This window comes from Penicillium coprophilum, assembly GCF_028826855.1.
Source record: "Penicillium coprophilum strain IBT 35676 chromosome Unknown utg000002l_segment0_segment0, whole genome shotgun sequence".
NCBI classification, from domain to species: domain Eukaryota; kingdom Fungi; phylum Ascomycota; class Eurotiomycetes; order Eurotiales; family Aspergillaceae; genus Penicillium; species Penicillium coprophilum.
Genome location: NW_026622721.1, coordinates 229,869 through 250,613, shown reverse-complemented (window position 1 = coordinate 250,613; position 20,745 = coordinate 229,869). Strand labels below are relative to the sequence as shown.

Genomic DNA, 20,745 nt, shown 5'->3' with positions numbered 1-20,745 from the left:
ATTTAAAACTCAGAATATCGCCGAAATCCAGGTAAGTCATGGGATCACCATTAGGTATATAATTGCTATGTGGTTCGACTCAAAGGTATCCAGCTTATCTATGGAAAGATGGGGTTGCGCAATTGATGCGTTTTGGCTGATCATATGCTAGAAGCGAAGAGACAACCATAAAATCATTACCTCTACGGTGGTATATAGGAAGATTATGAAAAAAAACCAATATGAAAAAAAACCACCGAATATCACAAGGCCGCATAAGCGACTACAACAATTTTGGTAGAATTCAAACGCATCGTGGAGACTGGAAAGACCCATGAAATCGAGGAGAAGGGAAATGAAACTGGGGGCCCTACCCTAGCTCCACCATATCTGATCTCCACTAGTTCTCGTCGACTCGCCAACCCCGGACTGGCCAGGTCACAGATGAAATCTAGATGCTTGCTCCATGGGGCTGCCCAAGTGTTGTATAATAGCGGTAAATGACTTTTAAATATGGTACGTAGTTTCTAATCGTCGCTTATTTGCTTGACTTTGTGTATACGCAACTCTTTTCGTAATCTACTTATACATAATATACCGATACGCGCATATTTCTCAAGTATTATCTTGGTAGGGGGGGTTCATAGAAAGAATCTGCCCAGGTGCCTCGATTTAGCTGACTCACTCAGACCTTACGCCGAATGAAATCATAGTCGCTTCGAAATCTACGCAAATCTGCCGTTCTCAGCAGTTTTCGAAGAAGTGCAACGTCAAATTGTCGACTGTAGTTCAACATCGTATAGTACAAGTTTCATTCGTTGCTCATCATGACTTGCTAAAAATTTTGACTATCATACACGTAATTCATCCAGAAATTAGGGCGCAGTGGTCTTGTGCAGCTGCTTGCCATCAATGCGGGCGCTGCTGCCGGCAGCTGCACCCTCGCGCAGGCCACTGTTATCAGGGGGGAACTCGACACGTCCAGATCCAACACCAGTGGTCCGCTGGTCAAGGGAGTTGAAATCGCTGGCAGCTGGAGGTTGTTTGGGCAGAGGCAGGTTGGCCTTGGTGTTCTCGATTTCTGCGGGCTTGTCGGTGTTTTGATCGATAATCGACTGTACAGATGATGTCAGATGGCTGCTCTATTCTTTGGGTATGTTTCATTGCTAACTCACCTTCATCTGAGAGACGTCGGAGTCTGCTGGGGGCTTGCCACCGTGTGACTGGGCAACCTTGGACTCGGCCTTGCGAATGTCTTGCGCAGTGGTGTGGAAGGTAGAATCGGACATGGTGATAGGTTTTGATGGTGTTTGATACAAGGGCAGTGTTGTGGTAAGATGGTGATAGGCTGTGAGTGTGGTGATTGATACAAGAGCAGTATTGTGGTATGTTGTTTTTGAATGTGATGAAGGAAGTGGTCAAGCCGGTGATTTATATCCTTTGCTGGTGCTAAATCGGCCATGACGATTGTTCCTGCTATGATGCCATGGGATCCAGGACATGGATATCATTCTCCACCGAAACCGGCTAGATGTATCGCAGGGGCTCCACCTGACGCCATATACACAGATAAAATGTTGATCAGACTCCCTGTTTTCCTACTTCATAGCATCAAAAATATGTCATGTCCTCATAAACACGGTAAAATGGATGTCATCGTCTGGCCGATCGGTGCTATATGATAGCGGGGGGCTTCGGGAAGCTACGTTGGCCGAAAACAAGGCTAAAAGCACGGCCAATCCGAAGGCCAATCAAAAGGTCGCTTCATTGTCATAGCCGGAGGGGCCGAGAGAAATTGATCTAAAGGATCCAAATGGCCCTGGACATGAACATAAATGATGTTCACTTTTTCAGTTTCCGGTAAAGAATGATCTCTATTGTGCAGTCCACGGAGACCCCTGGTCAATTCCATGTCAACCTCAAAGGAATTGATCACCGAATGTATCCAATGTCGCCACCCTCAAACTTGATATAGAAACAGTTGCATTGCACTGGAGAATCCAAGGAACACCGCGCCCCTTGCGGCTCAAATCCCATGGATTCTCCAGCCATGGAAACCTGTAAGACTGCCCCGGCGAAACCACACACTTCAATGCCCAAGATTGGTGATGATAGATGGCGTCACACCTAGGTACCTCGATCAAATAGTCATCGGCAAGATCCAACTGGACATATGCTTTGACGAATACTGAAACATTTATGCCATGTAGTCTTACAGTTTACTTTGACCTCCGAAGATATCGTATCCAAAGGAGGCACCTTTTTTCAGCCGAAGGGGCCAAGGATGCTACGAAGCATGAATCGGACAAGCACAATATTACCCTGTCCTCTAATCAGTGTTTACCTAAAATCGATACATCACAAGTCGGGATTACGACTTGCTAGCCGCAAGAGCTCAATTTTGATCATTGTAATATGCGATAGAGCGATTCCAGGTGTTCTTGTGGGGCTCCATATCCTCATCCTTGCCAGGGTTGCCCATGTCGGAAAACTGTGACAATCTTAACATTTGCTTCCTGCAAAGGTCAAAATCGACCATCTATGTGGCGAGCTTTGCCACGGTAATAGAGTCTTCATTCATCTCGCTACTGACGCTCACCCGTGACTGATTAAACACTTCACCAATACTCACCTGTGGCGATTTAGCTCTCGTGCCCATCCTTCACCCCAGAAACCAATGAGATCCGAGTCTGAATATACTACAAAACTCATCCGTCATTAGATGTAACAATTCAGTCATTTGCCCATAGTTGCATTGTCAGACAGCTAAAAAGTATCGTCTCAGACAGATGCGAAGAGTATTTCGGGGAAGTGCCTTCCACTACAAAGTAAACGTACGCCATCAAGGGGGCAGCGCGTATGATATCCATTTGATTGACAGTGTGTTTATATAAGCCGGGGTGCGCACCTGATACGCCCGTGGACGCCAGTTAACTAGTTAAGAGGGGATGAAATTGGCCAATAAAGCTCAAGTTGAGCTCTCGACCTCTGGCTATGTTCAGCGCAACGTTGAATGACCAGTACACTCACGGCCCTAGATTCCAGCTTTTATCCCTCCGCTGCGATGGAGGGAATCGATAGAGTAGTCCCTATTAACAGCTTGCGTATTGTTCGGGCCTGAGGTGCAGAATCCTGGAACTATATATCCGTAAGCGAGTTACGAGTTACGAGTCGCGGAAGAGTCACGAATGACCCGGCTGTAAATTTGAAGATATCCCAAATCCGATCAGTCTGATTGAAAGAGTTTCAATTTCAAGTAAACAAAAACACGGGTGAACCGCAGTGCCGTAGCAGTGCAAACGAGGGATGGCCACAGAGGAATAAATCCCTCAACCAGATCCATACAATAGGGGGTTTCTCAAAGGATGCCAGAAAAAAAAAAGATAATACTAAAAAAAATTCATCCCAATAAAATAACCACGGGAACATATTGCGTCAATCAGACGCGGCGCGGGTCCAATATCACGGATAGAGAGCATTCCGTCCTGCGCTTAGCCTTCTAGTTCCGACTCCAGGACTGGACGGCCTTGTTTTGACCCTTCCAGATCTCAAAATTATGTTCGGAAATTCAGTTGTTCCCCTGCTTAGACTGACCCGACTGCTCGTTGGATCCCTGGGAAGCTGTTACACAGTCAGATCCCGCAGCGCAAAACCAGGCCAGCTATATCAATCGGCCCCCAAAGATCAGATTGAGCGCTCACCAACTGACTGGCCTTGTCCACGTGGTTGGGATGAGGTGTTGGCACCGGTAGTCCGGGACTGGAGGCGTCTCTCGGCCTCGCGGATGCGCTTCTGTAGCTCTTCCAATTCGCGGTTCTGGATCAACACCTGCTGCTTCCTTGTGGTTGAGGTTAGCGTGATGAATGAGGTTGACGTTGACGAGAAAGTCGCGTGCGATATCGATGGTGAGGGAAAGTAAAGGATTTGATATCACTCACTTCTGGTCGATGGTTTGCGAAAGGTCGTTGACGTCAGAGTCAAGCATAAAGGCGCTGTCCAATGCGGACGAGAAGGCTTGCGCCATAGTCCTGTGGTCAGGGTTAATACCACTTATCGGAGAACTGATGATATAGGGAAACGAACGACTGAGGCCGGGCCTTCGGCTTCCACTCGCGATCCATGTCGGACATCTTGTGGGTGTTTGATCTCTCTTCTATCACGGAACGGGATCCTAATGTACGGCGACAGAGGGTGTGCGACCTTGCGGCGGGGCAAGAGCAAGTCGCAAAATTAAGGAATTAGGCGGGTTTAGGTATCGTCGAGACCAGGACCAGCCAAGAATCAAATAAAGATGAAACAGAATCGAGGATTTTGATACTGGTTGAAAAACAACACAGAGTCAGTCTTTATACTTCTCGACAGATAAGCCGCAATCTGGTGGGGAGGAAGAAATACCGGGATACCAACAATAACAGATCGGAGAGTGATCAAAGAACTTTAGAGAGCTAGGAAGCTAAAGGGGGAGAAGAAGCGAAAGAGATGATCATAGCCCACCTAAACTAGTGACCCCCATATATCCGCAAGGAGAAAGTTAAGTGTTACAACTGTATTACAGGGGCTCTACGCCATTATGTGTCGCATTTTAGGGGGTTTTTTTGTTTCAGGGGTCGATGTTCTACTTCCATTTTCTGTTTTATACGTCCAAAATAGGGGTTGACAGTATATACATACACTCCAGGGCTTATAGAGAAATTATGTATAGGAAACTGCTATTAAAATGAACCCCTGGCATCGGTTTCAAGGCAACTTTGCCTTATTTACCGCGATACGAACGGGAATATAAGGTTGAAAATGTCTATGCTTTACTATATCACTCATAGATATCGTAGGTCGTACGTTGCATTGCGCATTCTGGCAGATTCCTCCCTGGCAACTGGTCACATGACCCAATACCATACAGTACAGCGTGAACTCTTCATTTCTCTCATTTCCATCATTTCAATTCTACAGAGAGCCATTTCCATCTCTTTGCTTCTTCTCACTTTAAATTTGACGCGTTTCTAACCCGGGGGGTCGATGTTCATTTTTGACCCGTTCAAATTTTCGCGATAAATTGGACCCTATTACGTTTCAAGCCTGTCGCGTTCGCTATCTTCAAATACTCGCCAACCTAGCCAACTTATTTCCCGAAACTCGCAGTTCGGCGCCAGCGGACACCTTCCGTGATAGCCCGATCGCCGACCATCGTGGCCCCCATCCTGAAAGCATTTCCCCCAGTGGCCGACCGGACGGGCAATGGGGGATGCCTCCTCTGTCGGCATACACTTCGTTTGAGTCCCTCCTGTTCTTTCAGTCTTTAGCGACTTCGGATACCCGACCGACAAGCTTCGGAACTATATCATCCCTCCTGCGCAACAACCAGCTTGTGCGCGAGAATGTCGATTTTGATGCCGATCGCCTGACCCCGGAGGCGCTGGAAGATCTCTATGCGACATTGATGCGCGATGGATTCAGCCGTGGTGCGCCCTTGCCTAATGGACGTTCCTCAGACACTTCTAGTCCCCCTAATTCGAAGAAACGAAAAATCTCCAGTCCGCGACCAGATGGATTGACCGGATTCACCCATGCCACACTCGTCCCAGAGCTAGTGACACATCTTTACGCCAAATACAGAGATCTAGTCACGAGGGAAATTAGGGAGGATGAGAGAAAATACACAGAAATCCGGGCTGAGCTAGAACGGTTACAGCAGGAGGACGCCAAATCAGCCGCTGCAGCAGCTACGGCACCCACGCCGGTGAAGCCGATGCCTATTGAGGTGAAGGATGCTGGTCTAAAGGAAGAGACGTCGCGTCCACATGTACAAGATCTGACTAGTCAACCTCCTGCGACAACCGCCCCGCTCGCCCAAGACACCGCGATGCCCGAACCACAGCACATCGCAGTAAATGTGCCCCCTACGACAACCGAGCCTCCGAAAACACACGTCCCTCCTGTGACCCAACCTCAAGCTCCAATTCCCCAAGCGCAAGCGCCAACGCCCAAGCCGCAAGACATAGCTGGACAAGTACCTCAACCGCAGCCTACCACCACTCAACCACTACCAAAACCATCTATCCAACCTGCACTTGCTCCAGCTACCCAGAAAGCCCCTCCAACCACGCCAGCCGGATCCCGAATCACACCGGCTCATCCGTCGCAAATCGCACCCCGAGCCAATCCTGTCCAACCTGCGCCCATTGTTACGGGTAAACCTGGCCCGTTGGCACCGGCGCTCCAGCGGACCCCCGCTCAGCCAAGTTTCCAGCAGTGGCAACTGGATCCTTCTCCTCACTCACCCTACCCTGCTGTCTCCCCAGGTGCTGCTACACATCAAGCAGCTCAGGCAACTGCAAAGCGACCAGTTCCGCCACTTTCCGCCAACCCGCCTTTGCCAACGCCACCAGCACAGACTCCTCTCCAACCTATTGTGCCACAAACACCCAGCGCTATCCCATCTACAGCTCACACGCCTGTCCCGATTGGCCGCCCGCGTGTTTCTCAAACCCCGAGTGCTACATTCCCCTCTTTCTCCGAATCGCGCGGCTCATATCCACGCCTGTCAATCGACACACAAGGTTCCTCCACACCATGGAAGAGAACTCCTCGCCTGAGGGTCTCGGCCTCTCCAACCTCGCCGCCACGGCCACGGCCTGAGGACGTCAGTCCTATCAGTGAACGAAGCGAATCACCCATTGATGTGATGGAAATGTCACCTCCTCCGAGAATCAACCTAGGCCAACGAGCTCCATCTACAGAAGACAAGAAACCACGACGCGGCCGGGCTGACACTAAAACCACCCCCATCATCAAGACCGAGAAACCAGCTTCAGTTCGGAGGACGCGTGCCATAAGTTCGGCTTCTTCCCGGAGTCGCGGGCGATCTATGGCTTCACGTGATGGGTCTGTTGCGCCATCGGAAGACACTGTACGCGAATCCCGAGCAACGGGCCGCCGAAAGGGTGCAGCTGCTACCGCCGACGAAGAGACTCCCAAACCGCGGATAAAACGTAAACGCGGCGCAAGCGAAGCATTGGAAATTGAACCACACCCTGCTGATATCCCGCGATTCGACACAACTCAATATGTCATGGCTACGCGCAATTTCCACCGGACTGCGGCGCCGATTATGAACGATGTAGCCACTCACAAGCTTGCGTCCATATTTGCCAAGCCAATCAGTGAGCGTGACGCCCCGGGCTACCACGATCTCATCTATCGTCCATCTGACCTCAAGTCAATCAAGTCTGCCATCCACCAGGGTAGCAAAGCCGTCGCCACCGCAGGAGACTCAGCCAGCACACCAGCTGGAGATGGAGAGTCTCCCGTTCCTGGTGGCACACCCTCCTCCAAAGGCGGCATCCTCATGCTACAGAAGAGTGAGGACTTCGTACCTCCCAAGGGAATTGTGAACTCCGCCCAACTGGAGAAAGAGTTGATTCGCATGTTCGCAAACGCTATCATGTTCAATCCAATTCCTCAGCGAGGATTCGGACCCGCCTTCCCTATGTCAAGCGACCGTGGTTCGCGTGAGAGTACTCAACTAGGTGATTCTGACGAGGGCGGTATCATCCAGGATTCGATGGAGATGTTTGAGGATGTTCAGCAGGCTGTTACTCGATGGCGGGCTGCTGAACGCACTGCTGATGAATTGGCTAATAAGAATGTCCTCTCTCTTCGACGTGGGAGTGCCAGTGATTTCAACACTGACAGTACTGATGATGTGAAAGGGTGATTCGATCACCATCTTGTATTATGAAACGTTGTATTTGATTAGAATCAGTCTATTGGTTTTGGAAATGAAATGCTATGATCTTTTTCGTCGGCGCCTTCGATAGCCCGGCGGTTATTAATATTCCTGCTGCCATGCATATATCCTTACTTTGATGATCATTTCTGAAACATATCAACGTGTATATCATTGTCATAACCTTTCAGCCAGCCCCGCTGCCCTGAGTCTATAATGGGGTATATATTTTTTTCAATTTTCATCAACCTCTAGACCTGCGGCTTTGTCCGCCCAAGTCCCTCCTTCGCATAGAAGTCCATAGGATAAACACCCTTATTCCCCGAATCCCAATTCTCCCGCACCCCCAACGCAACAAGCGCTTCATACGGAGTCAACAACGGCCGAGCAAACGCATACCCCCAATCAATACTCAACCGCGGACAAGCAATCTGAACCCAACATTCCACATCCGCCATGGAAGCCAGTTTTCCAGGAAAGATCTCACTCAGCAACAAATTAACAATTGGGATACCGCGATCGCGCAGGTGTCGTTCAATCATCGCCATGGTGTGCGGGTTACCCTGTCGACCGAGCGAGCCGAGGATAATACCCCACTTGCGGGCCGTCTTAGCTGTAGCGATCGCGTCGCGACGGATCGTCTGCATCTCTTCGTGCTCGTAGCTTTCGCGTGTCAGGGTCCGAGAATACGGATCGTAGCGGTAGGCTGGGATGGAGGGGTTGTGGATCATGGCGGATTCGAGGTGGAAGCGGCCGTCGCCAAGGTAGAGGATTGCGTCGATTTCAGTTTCGGAGAGTTGGGGTGATGTGCAGCCGAGAATCTCGCCTTTGGAGAGTGGAGTAATTTGGGGGATGATGACGCGGAAACCGGCGCGTTCGAGGACAGGTTTTAGTCCGTGGAGCGTTGCGTTGAATTGAATCGTGCCGACGGTTGCGATTGATTGGCCCGGTTTGAAGTTGCGCTCGAGCGTTGCGAGGAGGTGGCTTGTGTCGATGCTGATGTCTACGAAGATGTAGAGGGTTTTGATTTGAGTCACGTCGACTGGGATCAGGCAGCTGTGCGCGTAGTGGACTAGTAGATCACAACCTAGGGCGCGCGCTGTGTAGTCATCGATGCAGCAGGCGCCATAGGTGACGTCGCCCATGATGAGAGTTTCGATTCCAGGGCAGAACTGGGTGAGGATGTCGGAGATGGTGGTTGCGAAGATGAGGAGGCCCTCGGGGAATTGGAGAGCTACTCGCTTGGCCCCCGATGTGCGGACTCGGTGGATTGTCTTTGGGATCTCGAAGGAGTAGTTCTTGGGGAGAAGTTCAATTGCTTCTAGGATCTCGGGATCGTTCAAGATCTCTGGAGGCACTTGGTTGAGGGTGCGGGGAGTACGTCTGGGAGCGGCTGGAGGGAGGAAAATCAATATGTGTATTTCATCCAAATCAAAGAGCGACATGTACCTGTTTGCACTGCTGTAGACTCGACATCGTTCTGACTGGTTGTATCTTTCTGGGCTTGGGCATCTGCGGTTCGTCGTCCGACAAATCTCTTCTTTGGCTGCCGCATTTGGCTAGCAGCTTGTGACCCATCCTCAGTAGAATGCGTGGAGATAGTTGACTCCATAATGGCCTGTTATAATATGAGTCAGAAATATCCAAAATCGGACTTTTTTTACTGATCTTGATATTCTTCAAATATTGAGATTGATATCATCCCACTTCTTTTTTCTGCCGACTGACTCAGCAGGTGGGGTGATCGACTAGTCCGGAAATGGTAAAGCGCTCTCCGCATCTCGGCCTCCTACTGTTCCATCCTCAAAGCTCGCCTTCCTTCATTCGCTATTTCCCCTACAATTCGGATTGCTCAGATCATACAAATCGACATATCCACTACCATGATGACAGCTCGCCCCAGATTGAGTCTGTTCTCAGCCCTGCGGTCTCCATATTATGCACGCAGCTTCGCAACCGAGTCGCGGTTAACGTCGGACCATGTCCGCATCGTGGAGGTTGGCGCTCGAGATGGACTGCAAAACGAGAAAAAATCAATTCCAATGCAAACAAAGCTCAAGTTAATTGAGCGACTGGCTAAAACGGGTGTTACCACCATCGAAGCTGGCTCATTTGTACCCGAAAAATGGGTACCCCAGGTATGACGTGCAGGACAGCGATTTTAGTCCTAAAAGACTGACCATTCGGTTACATTATGACAGATGGCAAGCACCGCTGAGATTTGTGAGCATCTTCTCACCAACCCCCCACAAGCGCAATCTACAATCGCATATAACTATCTTGTCCCCAACATTAAAGGACTGGAGAGCCTCGTCAAGATCCTTGATACTACAGGAGTCCCCGCGGATGCAACTGGAGAGACATCAAAGGCAGCGACGACTACGGAGATCTCTCTGTTTGCAGCAGCAACAGAGGCTTTCTCAAAAGCGAACACCAACTGCTCCATTGCCGAGTCACTGGAGCGCATCAAGCCGATCGTCTCATTAGCAAAGACCAGGAATATCCGCGTACGCGGTTATGTGTCTGTTGCACTAGGATGCCCCTACGAAGGTCCGGATGTTGATCCTGTCAAAGTGGCTGATATCACTGCCACGCTGCTGGAGATGGGAGCGGATGAGGTTTCAGTGGCAGACACAACGGGCATGGGCACCGCTCCCCGGACGATGGAGCTTCTGCAAGCGCTCAAGGCTGCTGGTATTCAAAATACAGACTTGGCTTTGCACTTCCATGATACCTATGGGCAGGCCTTGGTAAACACAATCGTCGCCCTGGAGCATGGTGTCCGTATCTTCGACAGCAGTGTGGGTGGGCTTGGTGGTTGCCCGTATTCCAAGGGTGCGACCGGGAATGTGGCTACCGAGGACCTCGTCCACACAATTCACAGCCTGGGGATGCACACGGGGATCAGCCTGGATGAGATGTCGAAGATTGGAGGTTGGATCAGTGGGGAATTGGGCCGAGCTAATGGCAGCCGGGCTGGAAAAGCGACTCTCGCTCGTCTTGCAGAAGAAAAAGCGTCGCTTTGATCACTTTGTGCTACAGCCTGTGCTTGTCACCGCTCGGTATATTTATTCGTTCCCACGAGTTTTGTATTTGTCGACATAGCAATAGCCCATAAATATGCTTTGCGTTGTCAGTTCGCGCCACTTTGTTAATGTACATTGTAGATGTGATCAATATCAACCACCCAGTTCTCCGTTTTCAATTATGGAGGATTATATCCCTAGGCAAAACCCTGACGCCATTATGTAAATTTCTCGTCAAGCCGAGTCACTCAGAAATCAGTGACACGACCACCATAGCTCCAATCGCCCGCTGCACCCCAGCGCAGAGGCTCATTCTTTGGTCCGCCAACTTCACCAGTCTTTGGGTTCTTGTCACCCTCGAACTCAGGCTTCAGTCCCTTTGGCGCATCGGGGTGAAGTTCGCCACCTTTGCCGTCCGCCTGAATCTCAGCCTGTGGGGACTGGTTGACCTGGGGTGTGCTGAAGGCACCAGTTGAGCGCTTTTGGAGCTGTTCAAAGATCTCTTGTTCGTCCTTCGGGAGACGCGGAGGGGCCGGAGAATCTGAGAATGGCATGGGCTTGTCGTCGCTCTGGCGCAGCAATCGAGTTGTGGAAAGTGGTCGGATTGCGCCACGGGCTGTGACAGCAGAGGGGATTGAACGGCGAATAATGAGAGAGAATACCATTTTGTTTGTGAATGAGGGGAATGATATGTCCAATGAGGCAAGTCTGAAGTTGTACGAAGTACGGGAAGATCTCGGAACCTCGGGCTGTTCCAATCAATATTGACTCACTCCACCGATGTGACTAAGACTGCCGATCCCGATATCGCCTTTTTTTATTTCTCTCGGGTCGCGGATCAGATCAGACAGCTCTCTTACGATCTTTACCTCTCTTTTTCTGCAAGTTAGCTTTTTGTCTCTTTTTTTCTTGTATTCTTATAAATCAAAAGTTTGTCATGTCTGCCCTCCGTGTGGCCGCGCGCCGTCTGCCTCGCGCATCCAAGTTCGTCCCGGCTCTCGAGTCACCAGTACAGCACCGATTCGCGACCACCAATGCGCCTCAAAATGTGAAAGCTCAGATTAAGGTATGTGTGAAAACGAATATCTAATTCAACGTCAAAATTTGGCCCTGACAATCACATAGAAGGAGTCAACTCTCCCCAACCCCGACCCTTCGGCGGACTCAGTCACGGCGTCCTTCATTAACGAGCGAACTCCTTTCATGGTCCCCACCTACGTTCGCCCGGCTCCGATGATGATGAAGGGACAGGGCTGCTATTTGTGGGATATGGAGAACCGACGTTATTTGGACCTCACGGCGGGAATTGCAGTTAACTCTCTTGGTCACTGTGACCCGGAGATCGCGCAGATTATTGCGGAGCAGGTGCGGAATGTTGCTTTGGACTGTATGGTGATCAATCGCTAACAGAAGACCTTCAATTACAGGCTGAAACCCTCATTCATGCTTCGAACCTCTACCACAACCCTTGGACCGGTGCTCTGAGTAAATTGTTGATCGAGTTGACTCAGAAGTCCGGTGCTATGCGCGATGCCTCGCAGGTCTTCATCTCCAACTCCGGAACCGAGGCCAACGAGGCCGCCATCAAGTTCGCCCGTAAGACCGGCCGCACTCTGGACCCTTCAGGTGATAAGCACGAGTTTGTGTCCTTCCATAACTCGTTCCACGGGCGCACAATGGGTGCCCTCTCGGCCACCCCCAACCCCAAGTACCAGACTCCGTTCTCGCCCATGCTGCCCGGATTTAAGTACGGAGATTACAACCAGATTGAACAGCTCCAGACTCTTATCACAGATAAGACATGCGGTGTCATCGTTGAGCCCATCCAGGGCGAGGGCGGTGTCAACATCGCTACCCCCGAGTTCCTTGCCGCTCTCCGCAAGCGCTGTGATGAGACCGGCGCCGTCTTGATCTTCGACGAGATCCAGTGCGGTCTGTCCCGTACCGGTACTTTCTGGGCCCACGCTCACCCCTCCCTCGCCCCTGCCTCTGGCGAGGCTGCCCACCCCGATATCCTGACTACCGCCAAGGCTCTCGGTAACGGTATTCCTATTGGTGCCACTATTGTCTCTGGCAAGACCGTTGCACAGAACATCAAGACCGGTGATCACGGCACTACCTTCGGCGGCAACCCGCTGGCTTGTCGTGTGGCTCACCACATCGTCGAGCGTCTCGCCGAGCCTGAGCTCCAGCAGTCCGTCCAGACCAAGTCTGATCTCTTTGTTTCGGGTTTCAAGGCCATGCAGGAGAAGTTCCCAGGCGTGATCTCTGAGATCCGCGGGCGCGGCCTGATCCTGGGTCTTCAGCTCGCTCCAGAGTACACCGCTAAGGCTGGTGATATTATCACTGCTGCCCGTGAGCGTGGCATGTTGATTATCACTGCTGGTGAGGGTTGCATCCGATTCGTTCCCGCCTTGACTATTACCGAAGACCAGATTCAGGCTGGTCTGCGCATTTTGGAGCAGTCTGTGGATTCAGTAGTCGCCAAGTCCTAAGTGTCTTGTCCTGAATGCCGGTTATGATTTTGGTTTTCTTTTATACCATGTATTGCGTTGGATATGAGACATATTTTCATATAGAAACTAGAGCAATAAAGGAAAAGTGTCGTGTGTCCAGTGGTTTCAAGTGAATAAGTCAAGTCTCCGCTAGTAGTATCAACCTCGACTTCTCCCTTTTTTTTATTTACGTCTGACTTGTTAAAGAGGTTGCAATAATTATGTATCTTATATAGAAAGTAACAATGTCCACCGTATATGGTGGATATATTGTAGTTGGTACGGCAGTTACTAAGTTCCCCACTACCACGTGGATCGCGTGGAGATGGTCGTCACTCTTCGCGCTTGATTTGATATGGCCCCTGTGTTATCCCGTATTCTTTTCTCCTATTCAATTGACAAATTATGGACTGAATATCTTTTCCCATTTGTAGCTCTTTACCTCCCTAACACAACCGAATGCCTCTCACAGCGTCCGAAGAGGATGCCGCAACGCTTTCCTCCCAAGAACAATGTTCCTCCATTTGGGATCGCTTCAGCGCCCGTGTTGGTGGTGCATTTAACGGTGCAGACCCCCGAGTCTGCGTCGCTTTCTGGCTCTTCGGTGCGCACCTTCAATCAGCCCAGTCCATCACTTTGACTAATATCCATACCCGGCAGGCCTTATCAACAATGTCCTTTATGTGATCATCCTCTCCGCAGCTGTAGATCTAGTCGGACCAGATGTACCCAAAGGTCTCGTTCTCCTCGCTGACGTGGTCCCGTCGTTCGCGACCAAACTACTCGCCCCATACTTCATCCATCTCGTCCCATATTGGGTGCGCACCCTTGTCTTTGCCTTCCTATCATCCGTGGGCATGCTAGTCGTCGCTATGAGCCCGGGCTATACAGTCGGTGGAACAATATCCTCCAAGATCGCGGGTATAGTCCTGGCTAGCTTATCTTGCGGCGCTGGAGAGCTGAGCTTTGTGGGCCTCACGCACTTCTATGGCCCGTTCAGTCTGGCTGCGTGGGGGAGTGGTACTGGCGCTGCTGGGCTCGTTGGAGCTGGTGCTTATGCCCTCGCCACTTCAGCAATGGGGTTCTCCGTTCGTGTGACCTTGTTGGTTTCGGCATGCTTGCCGGCCGTTATGGTTTTAAGCTTTTTTGTCGTCCTACCCAAGTCCCACCTGAGATCTGCCGAATCTGGCGCTGATAGATATCGTGTCGTTGAGGGCGGGGGCCAGGTGGAGGAAGACGAGATGGAGGACGGCGCTGGCGGGGAAGACGAGGGGCTTTTGGGAGCCTCGCATAATTCCTCCGCCCCTAAGTCTACCCACGTCAATGAAGATAGCCCCTGGCAGGACCAGATGCGCAATAATCTACGCCGTGTCAAGGCACTGTTCATTCCTTTGTAAGTATTCGAGTCTTTCGGGATTCCAAGTCTACGCTGACAGGTATCTAGCATGGTCCCGATGTTATTGGTCTACATCGCTGAGTACGTGATCAACCAAGGTGTTGCTCCGACTCTGCTGTTTCCACTACATGAGTCGCCCTTTGAGCACTTCCGCTCGTTTTACCCTACCTACAATGCCATTTATCAGATAGGTGTCTTTATATCCCGTTCCTCGACTCCTTTCTACCGCATCCACAATCTGTACCTGCCATCACTCCTGCAGGTGGTCAACCTTGTGTTGCTGAGCCTCCACGCTATTTTTAATTTCATTCCCACTGTTTGGCTTGTGTTCATCATTATTTTCTGGGAGGGCCTTCTCGGTGGAGTGGTATATGTCAATACTTTTGCTGAGATTGCCGATCGTGTTCCGAAGGAGGATCGTGAATTCTCATTGGGTGCTACCACTGTCAGTGACTCGGCTGGTATCTGCATTGCGGGCTTCATCAGTATGGGGTGGGAAGTCTGGTTGTGCAGTTGGCAGGTTGCACATGGGCGTGATTATTGCCGACAAATGACATAGAATAGAGTGGATACTGGGATACCCCAGAACATAAAACAACATATAAAAGCACAAAACAGAGAACGAAACATGAAATCGATCCCCGGCCGGGGAAGTCAGCTGATGTCGTCACTGGCATGTGAATGTGGGACTTTATTGACATGTGATACAACTTCCTCCAGCTTCGCTCCAATGACAAGGTTGCATTACTGGCATTACTCTGCTGATCTCACTATGTCCTTCATCGTGGCTGGTCTAAAATGGTCTCTTTGTCTCAGGTCTTTGGGTCCGTTTGACTTTCCTCATACTTTTAGACTTGACCTTCATGCATTCTTATCCCTTGATATAGATTACAAACTACAGGCTGAACTGATTAGATTGATTAGAATCAGCCCCAACTTCGAGAGATGATAGGTATGCAACCGGCATCGCACGGGAAATCCAGACTAATGGACGTTCAGACCACATCTTGGGGAGACCTTCGACCCGCTTCCGCAAGATCCAAGTATTTGCAGTTGTCTCCTTCTGGTCGATCTACTTATTAAGGTATATCATCACCTACATCTGTTGAAGCGATCCCCAGAGCTGAAAATCCAACAGAGCAGATAGACATGGCCCTCCATTTCTTCGATCCCTGTCGTCCCGCTTCACAGGAAAGTTGACAACATGGCAGACGACTGTGATCATCTTCCTTTGGCTCTACCTCAGCCGGAACTTCGCTAAGATCGTCGGGCTCGAATGTCCTGAGCCATTGGCAAACATGTACTCGCGGTCCTTCTTCCGAGCAACTTGGATCACCACTGGTCTGGATGCTGGATTCTGGACCGCGATGAATATAAAGCCAAAATGGCTCCGAGATATAGCGTCACTAGTCTTCACGGCTTACTACTTGATTGCCGCTGAACAGGCCGACGAGAAAGTCCGTCGGGTCCGTGCTACCCTGACACTGGAGCATCTGCGCGTGTCTTGGAATAAAGCCACTAGCCCCTACCTGTGGTCATTGGCGAAGCTGCTACGGCCGCGGATGACCCAGTTTCCGGCTCGAGCGATTCGCATTCCTCGCCCAAAGCAGTCTGTTTACACCGAGTCAGTGAATGCGTGGCTGTATTTCGACGGTTCGTTAAGTGCCCTGCGAGAGCAGAGTTTCATCGTACTGGATGTGCCCGGTGGTGGATTTGTAGCTATGAGTCCCAGGAACTCAGAGGACAAGCTGTTGTCGTGGGCGGGACAGCTCAAGGTTCCGATTCTTAGCATCGATTACAAGAAGGCACCAGAATTTGCATACCCGTATGCCCTGCATGAATGCTACGACGTCTACCATAGCATCATTGCCACAAACGGTCGTTGCATGGGTCTGAGTGGTAAGAACCGTCCCCGGATTCTTGTCACGGGCGAGAGTGCCGGCGGCAACCTGGCAGTGGGCATGACCTTGATGGTGTTGCAGTCTGCGATGGCTCAGGGCTGGCGTAAAGAAGATGTGCTCCCAGCCCCAGACGGCCTCGTCTTGGGATACCCTGCGTTGAACATGAAGGTTGAGAGCTGGATGAGCGATGAGCAGATGTCATTGATCCAGGAGAAAAGCACCCGCCAGACAAACCGCAGCGTTCTGCAACGGAAACAGGATCAATATCGTAAACTCACGCCATTCACATCACCAGGTCGCTCGGCTGAAGATCTTACTGCCATATCACCGCCTGAAAAGGGAAAGGACAGCAAAGGACCCAATGTGGCCGCCGAAGCAGCCAAAGCACTGGAGAAAAAGCTCCAAAAGAGCGAGGACCTAGCTCCGAAACCTGTTTCTAAGGCAGAAGATGAAGTCAAACCGATCAAGACCAGACTAGCCGTCTCGTCTATGATCACCTACGTCCACGACCGCATCCTCACACCTGAGATGACGCGTGCAATGATTATTCTATACATCGGACCCCACCATCGCCCTGACTTCAACACCGATTTCCTTCTGTCTCCCGTCCTAGCCCCGGATGCTTTACTTGCCCGCTTCCCAAAGACATATATCATGACCGGAGAGCGAGATCCTCTAGTCGATGACACGGTTATATTTGCAGGCAGACTGCGCCAAGCAAAGCTGCATCAGTTCCGTGAGCGCCAGGATCTAGGGTTGGAGAGGTCTAAAAACCCCTTCAATGAGAGAAATTACGTCGAAATCTCGCTGATTCCTGGTATCTCACACGGCTTCATGCAGATGGCTGGCTTTTTCCCGGATGCGTGGAAGTATATCCACCGTAGCGCGGACTGGCTTGAAACATTGTTCCAGAAGATCAAGACAGATGACTTAGAGGCGGATTTGCTTCACCCTGACCGGGATGTGAATGCTTTGAATGGCAATTCTTCTCTCAAATGGTCAGCCTCTGCAGATCTTAAGGCAAAGGCTCCACAGAGTGGACGTAACCACCATCGCAAGTTTACTGGCGAGTCCTCGGGCGATGACGACAAGCCTTTGGAAATGAGCACGAGCAAGATCGCGTCTGTTGCTGGTAGCCAGGATTCATTATCATCAAAGGCTGAACGCCGGACGCATCGGAGGAGATCTCATTCCTCTTTTGCCTCATCGCGGGTCACCGGGTTTACATCTTTGGCAGATGATCGCAATGCTAAAGATGATTTTATCGCTAAGCTTCGACACTTGCAGAGAGCCGGTCGTTCGCAGGACACCTTCGATCCTGATGAGACGAATAGTGCACCTGAAAGTCCGGGTGCAATTCGTCCGAGAGGACGGAGCATTGCTTCCCTCGATAGTGAAGAGGATTTGTTGGATCGTCGCATGAATGGACTCGCTGGTGGGTTGATGGGAATTGGGGAAGGGGCTCAGACCCCTGGACTATGAGGTGTGGATTAGATTTATGATTTATGATTGACATTTGGAACTATTTTCGGCTTAGAGTGAGAGCAGTCATGTGTCCTCTAGATTTATATCTATCTCCTATTTGAGCTTCTCTTGTATGTAGATGTCCACGGGTAGAAGATGAGATGGTCACATGTAATCATCTCAACAACATTGTGTAGAAATGGAAATCTATCATCAAAGGGACAAAGGTGCAAGTGGCTCGTTCCCAGTAAGCCCCGACTTTTCCAGGAGGACAGCCCGATGCTCCAGATACGCTTTATATGGCGCCTTCGGAACAGTCTTCTCTTCGTCTGCCCATACTTGATATCCGACCTCGTCCCATACTTGAAGTTGACGGGCAAAATTTGTGCTTGGTCTGACTCGTATTGGCGTTTGTTTCATTCTCACAAACTCCAATGCCTCCGTTTGGGGAATGTGCAATTTGCACATAAGATAGGCAATGACGACCGTTGGTGAGCGTGAGATGCCGAGGTCACAGTGGATCATGATCGCCTCTGGCTTATCGTCCGTTATGTGCTGGGCATCAACAGGTAAGGAGGCCAATGAAGAGAGTTCAGGAGATGCGAGCTGGTCGATAAAATCGCAGATATCACGCATGTACTTAAGGAGGTCTTGCGTTGGCGAGTCTGCGGCTTGAACCCATTTGTGATGATCTTCTGGAACTGCCCTTCTTGTGTGAGACCTCCACAATGCCCACGGGCCATCAGAAAGAGAGACGATTGCTTTGATACGGTTGTCCATAAGCATTTTGATGTTCCACGATGACTGGACATTTCCAAGAACGAGACCAGGAACGATCTGAGTCATTCGGGGAATTGAGTACTGCTCCCACTTCCTTTCCCTTTCAATCCTCTCTGTTTCAATCTGAATATCCATTTCTGCAGCGTTGTGGCTCATAGTGTGGTGTGTGCTTTAGATTGAAAGCCGGCGAGAGATGACAATGAGGGAATGTGGGATTGCGTAGGTGCTGGCGGGGTTAAGTCGCAGACGTAAGGGTAGGGTCTGCTTGCTTGTTCCGTGATATTTACGACTCTTTAGCCCTGGATATCATGTTTGATTGAATCGAGAGGAGATTTTATTCGATTCCACAGCTGATGGTAAATATTGTTAATGTACAGTTATGCTATTGGAGGTATTCTCACAATTTTCGGGCGACAAATCCCATTCGGTCTCTGCGTGATAGATTTACATCAACCACTTCATTCTGCGCCCTACTGCAGCATCAAGGGTGAGAATAGCCTCAAGTCGCGCCCAAACCACAGCCAAAGTCGCCGTTACCAATAATACACCAACCATAACGCTGGTATTCTCATAGCTTCGTGGACCGACACTCTTCTCGCCGCTTCCGCGGATCAGCGCACCAGCAACTGGGGTTCCAACTAACGTCGCAAAGCCGCGCACCATATAGAGTAAGCCATTAACACTGACGAAGTTCTGCACACCGAACAACTCTACCAGGCTTGTCGGGAAAAGAGCGACGTATGCTGATGCAAAGACGCCATAGAATATCGTGAATGTGATGAAGAGTGTACTACCGGTAGATTGTGTGGTGGATAGACATGAGGGAAGCCACAATGCGAGGACGGAAACGGCTGAAATGAGGGTGGTCAATACTAGGGTATTAAGTCTTCCCATCCGGTCAGCTGCGTGACCAATGACAACCTTGCCTAGGGCGTTTGCAGCATTTGAGATGGCAATAAAATTCGCCGATGTTGCCTGTGAGTAACCGAGTGTACGGGCAAAAGATGCGAAAAAGAATACTGGTGTATAGTATGCAGCAGATTGCAACGCTGCACCCAAAGCATGAGCGACGAACTTGCGGCTCTGAACGACTCGCCAGTCAACCAATGGAAGGCGGAAAAACGTTGTGGACCGGGTAGAAGCGGCATTCTCGGCTTGAATACGAGCGATCTGACTAGCAGGCCAGCGTATAAATGTCCCCGATCCGCAGATGAATACGAAGGAGATCCCCGCCGTGACGCGGAGCGTGTTGCGGAATCCGACAGACTCGATGAGGTATCGAAAAGCCAGTGGCCACGCGACGCCGCCGATTCCGGTCCCTGCGAGAATTATTCCCATTGCTAGTCCGCGGTGCTGGGAGAACCAGGTCGGTGCCACCGTGACAGATGGCATATACGTTAAACATGTGGCGATGCCCAGAAGAACGCCCTGGGTGAGGATAAATTGCCATAGATGTTGGCTGAAGCTTGCGAAAAGCAGAGCGCTTGAGTGAATAATCCCACTAGCCCAAATGACATATCGAGGGGAATATTGTTTTGTCCATGCTGTTGCAAATGGAGCACCGATGGTCATCAGTGCGATTGAGAGTGTGCCGATTAGGTCAATTTGCGCTGGTGTTGCGCCGGTGAAGGGGCTGTTTGGTTCCTTTGACATTGAGTCGTAGAGCTCTTGGAAGACACCAAATGCGAAATTTATTCCACATCCTGTGAAGACGAGAGTTGTCGAGGCGATAATGATGACGATTGCATGCCTGCGGTCGTGTTAATGAACTCCTTATGGCGAAGCCTGCAGTGCATACATATTATTTGGATTTCGTGAGGCTACTAGACCTCCGTCGACATGCATTGGTGCTATAGGACGTTCCATCTTGCACTCTAGTGCGTATTCAGTGCATGAGCTGTGTTTAGACTAGAGGCTGAGGAATGAAGATGTAAAAGTGAGGTGAGATGAATTGAATGAGATTGCCTGGGCAATTCTT

General features: G+C 50.4%; 10 protein-coding genes across 10 annotated transcripts; 4 read left to right on the top strand and 6 right to left on the bottom strand.

Moving 5' to 3' along the window:
* Nucleotides 1-854: 854 nt before the first annotated feature.
* Nucleotides 855-1,268, bottom strand: N7500_001490 (uncharacterized protein; the record flags this gene model as incomplete). Its single annotated transcript, XM_056672636.1, has 2 exons — nucleotides 855-1,094; nucleotides 1,155-1,268. 2 exons carry the CDS (start codon nucleotides 1,266-1,268, stop codon nucleotides 855-857), a joined length of 354 nt encoding a protein of 117 aa, XP_056536155.1.
* Nucleotides 1,269-3,547: 2,279 nt separating this feature from the next.
* Nucleotides 3,548-4,109, bottom strand: N7500_001489 (uncharacterized protein; the record flags this gene model as incomplete). Its single annotated transcript, XM_056672635.1, has 4 exons — nucleotides 3,548-3,600; nucleotides 3,681-3,817; nucleotides 3,918-4,007; nucleotides 4,063-4,109. 4 exons carry the CDS (start codon nucleotides 4,107-4,109, stop codon nucleotides 3,548-3,550), a joined length of 327 nt encoding a protein of 108 aa, XP_056536154.1.
* Nucleotides 4,110-5,221: 1,112 nt separating this feature from the next.
* N7500_001488 (uncharacterized protein) lies at nucleotides 5,222-7,693 on the top strand (the record flags this gene model as incomplete). Its single annotated transcript, XM_056672634.1, has 1 exon — nucleotides 5,222-7,693. One exon carries the CDS (start codon nucleotides 5,222-5,224, stop codon nucleotides 7,691-7,693), a length of 2,472 nt encoding a protein of 823 aa, XP_056536153.1.
* Nucleotides 7,694-7,956: 263 nt separating this feature from the next.
* Nucleotides 7,957-9,317, bottom strand: dph1 (2-(3-amino-3-carboxypropyl)histidine synthase; the record flags this gene model as incomplete). The annotated part of the gene is made up of 2 exons (XM_056672633.1): nucleotides 7,957-9,098; nucleotides 9,155-9,317. 2 exons carry the CDS (start codon nucleotides 9,315-9,317, stop codon nucleotides 7,957-7,959), a joined length of 1,305 nt encoding a protein of 434 aa, XP_056536152.1.
* Nucleotides 9,318-9,588: 271 nt separating this feature from the next.
* Nucleotides 9,589-10,731, top strand: N7500_001486 (hydroxymethylglutaryl-CoA lyase; the record flags this gene model as incomplete). Its single annotated transcript, XM_056672632.1, has 2 exons — nucleotides 9,589-9,843; nucleotides 9,907-10,731. The coding sequence occupies 2 exons, from the start codon at nucleotides 9,589-9,591 to the stop codon at nucleotides 10,729-10,731; spliced, it is 1,080 nt and encodes a 359-aa protein (XP_056536151.1).
* A 248-nt stretch (nucleotides 10,732-10,979) lies between these two features.
* N7500_001485 (succinate dehydrogenase assembly factor 4) lies at nucleotides 10,980-11,396 on the bottom strand (the record flags this gene model as incomplete). Its single annotated transcript, XM_056672631.1, has 1 exon — nucleotides 10,980-11,396. One exon carries the CDS (start codon nucleotides 11,394-11,396, stop codon nucleotides 10,980-10,982), a length of 417 nt encoding a protein of 138 aa, XP_056536150.1.
* A 272-nt stretch (nucleotides 11,397-11,668) lies between these two features.
* N7500_001484 (acetylornithine transaminase) lies at nucleotides 11,669-13,226 on the top strand (the record flags this gene model as incomplete). Its single annotated transcript, XM_056672630.1, has 3 exons — nucleotides 11,669-11,797; nucleotides 11,857-12,096; nucleotides 12,159-13,226. 3 exons carry the CDS (start codon nucleotides 11,669-11,671, stop codon nucleotides 13,224-13,226), a joined length of 1,437 nt encoding a protein of 478 aa, XP_056536149.1.
* Nucleotides 13,227-13,685: 459 nt separating this feature from the next.
* Nucleotides 13,686-18,005, top strand: N7500_001483 (uncharacterized protein; the record flags this gene model as incomplete). The annotated part of the gene is made up of 5 exons (XM_056672629.1): nucleotides 13,686-13,830; nucleotides 13,887-14,619; nucleotides 14,671-15,107; nucleotides 15,547-15,706; nucleotides 15,761-18,005. The coding sequence occupies 5 exons, from the start codon at nucleotides 13,686-13,688 to the stop codon at nucleotides 18,003-18,005; spliced, it is 3,720 nt and encodes a 1,239-aa protein (XP_056536148.1).
* Nucleotides 18,006-18,200: 195 nt separating this feature from the next.
* Nucleotides 18,201-18,923, bottom strand: N7500_001482 (uncharacterized protein; the record flags this gene model as incomplete). The annotated part of the gene is made up of 1 exon (XM_056672628.1): nucleotides 18,201-18,923. The coding sequence occupies one exon, from the start codon at nucleotides 18,921-18,923 to the stop codon at nucleotides 18,201-18,203; it is 723 nt and encodes a 240-aa protein (XP_056536147.1).
* A 288-nt stretch (nucleotides 18,924-19,211) lies between these two features.
* Nucleotides 19,212-20,633, bottom strand: N7500_001481 (Major facilitator superfamily domain general substrate transporter; the record flags this gene model as incomplete). The annotated part of the gene is made up of 2 exons (XM_056672627.1): nucleotides 19,212-20,517; nucleotides 20,566-20,633. The coding sequence occupies 2 exons, from the start codon at nucleotides 20,631-20,633 to the stop codon at nucleotides 19,212-19,214; spliced, it is 1,374 nt and encodes a 457-aa protein (XP_056536146.1).
* Nucleotides 20,634-20,745: the final 112 nt, after the last annotated feature.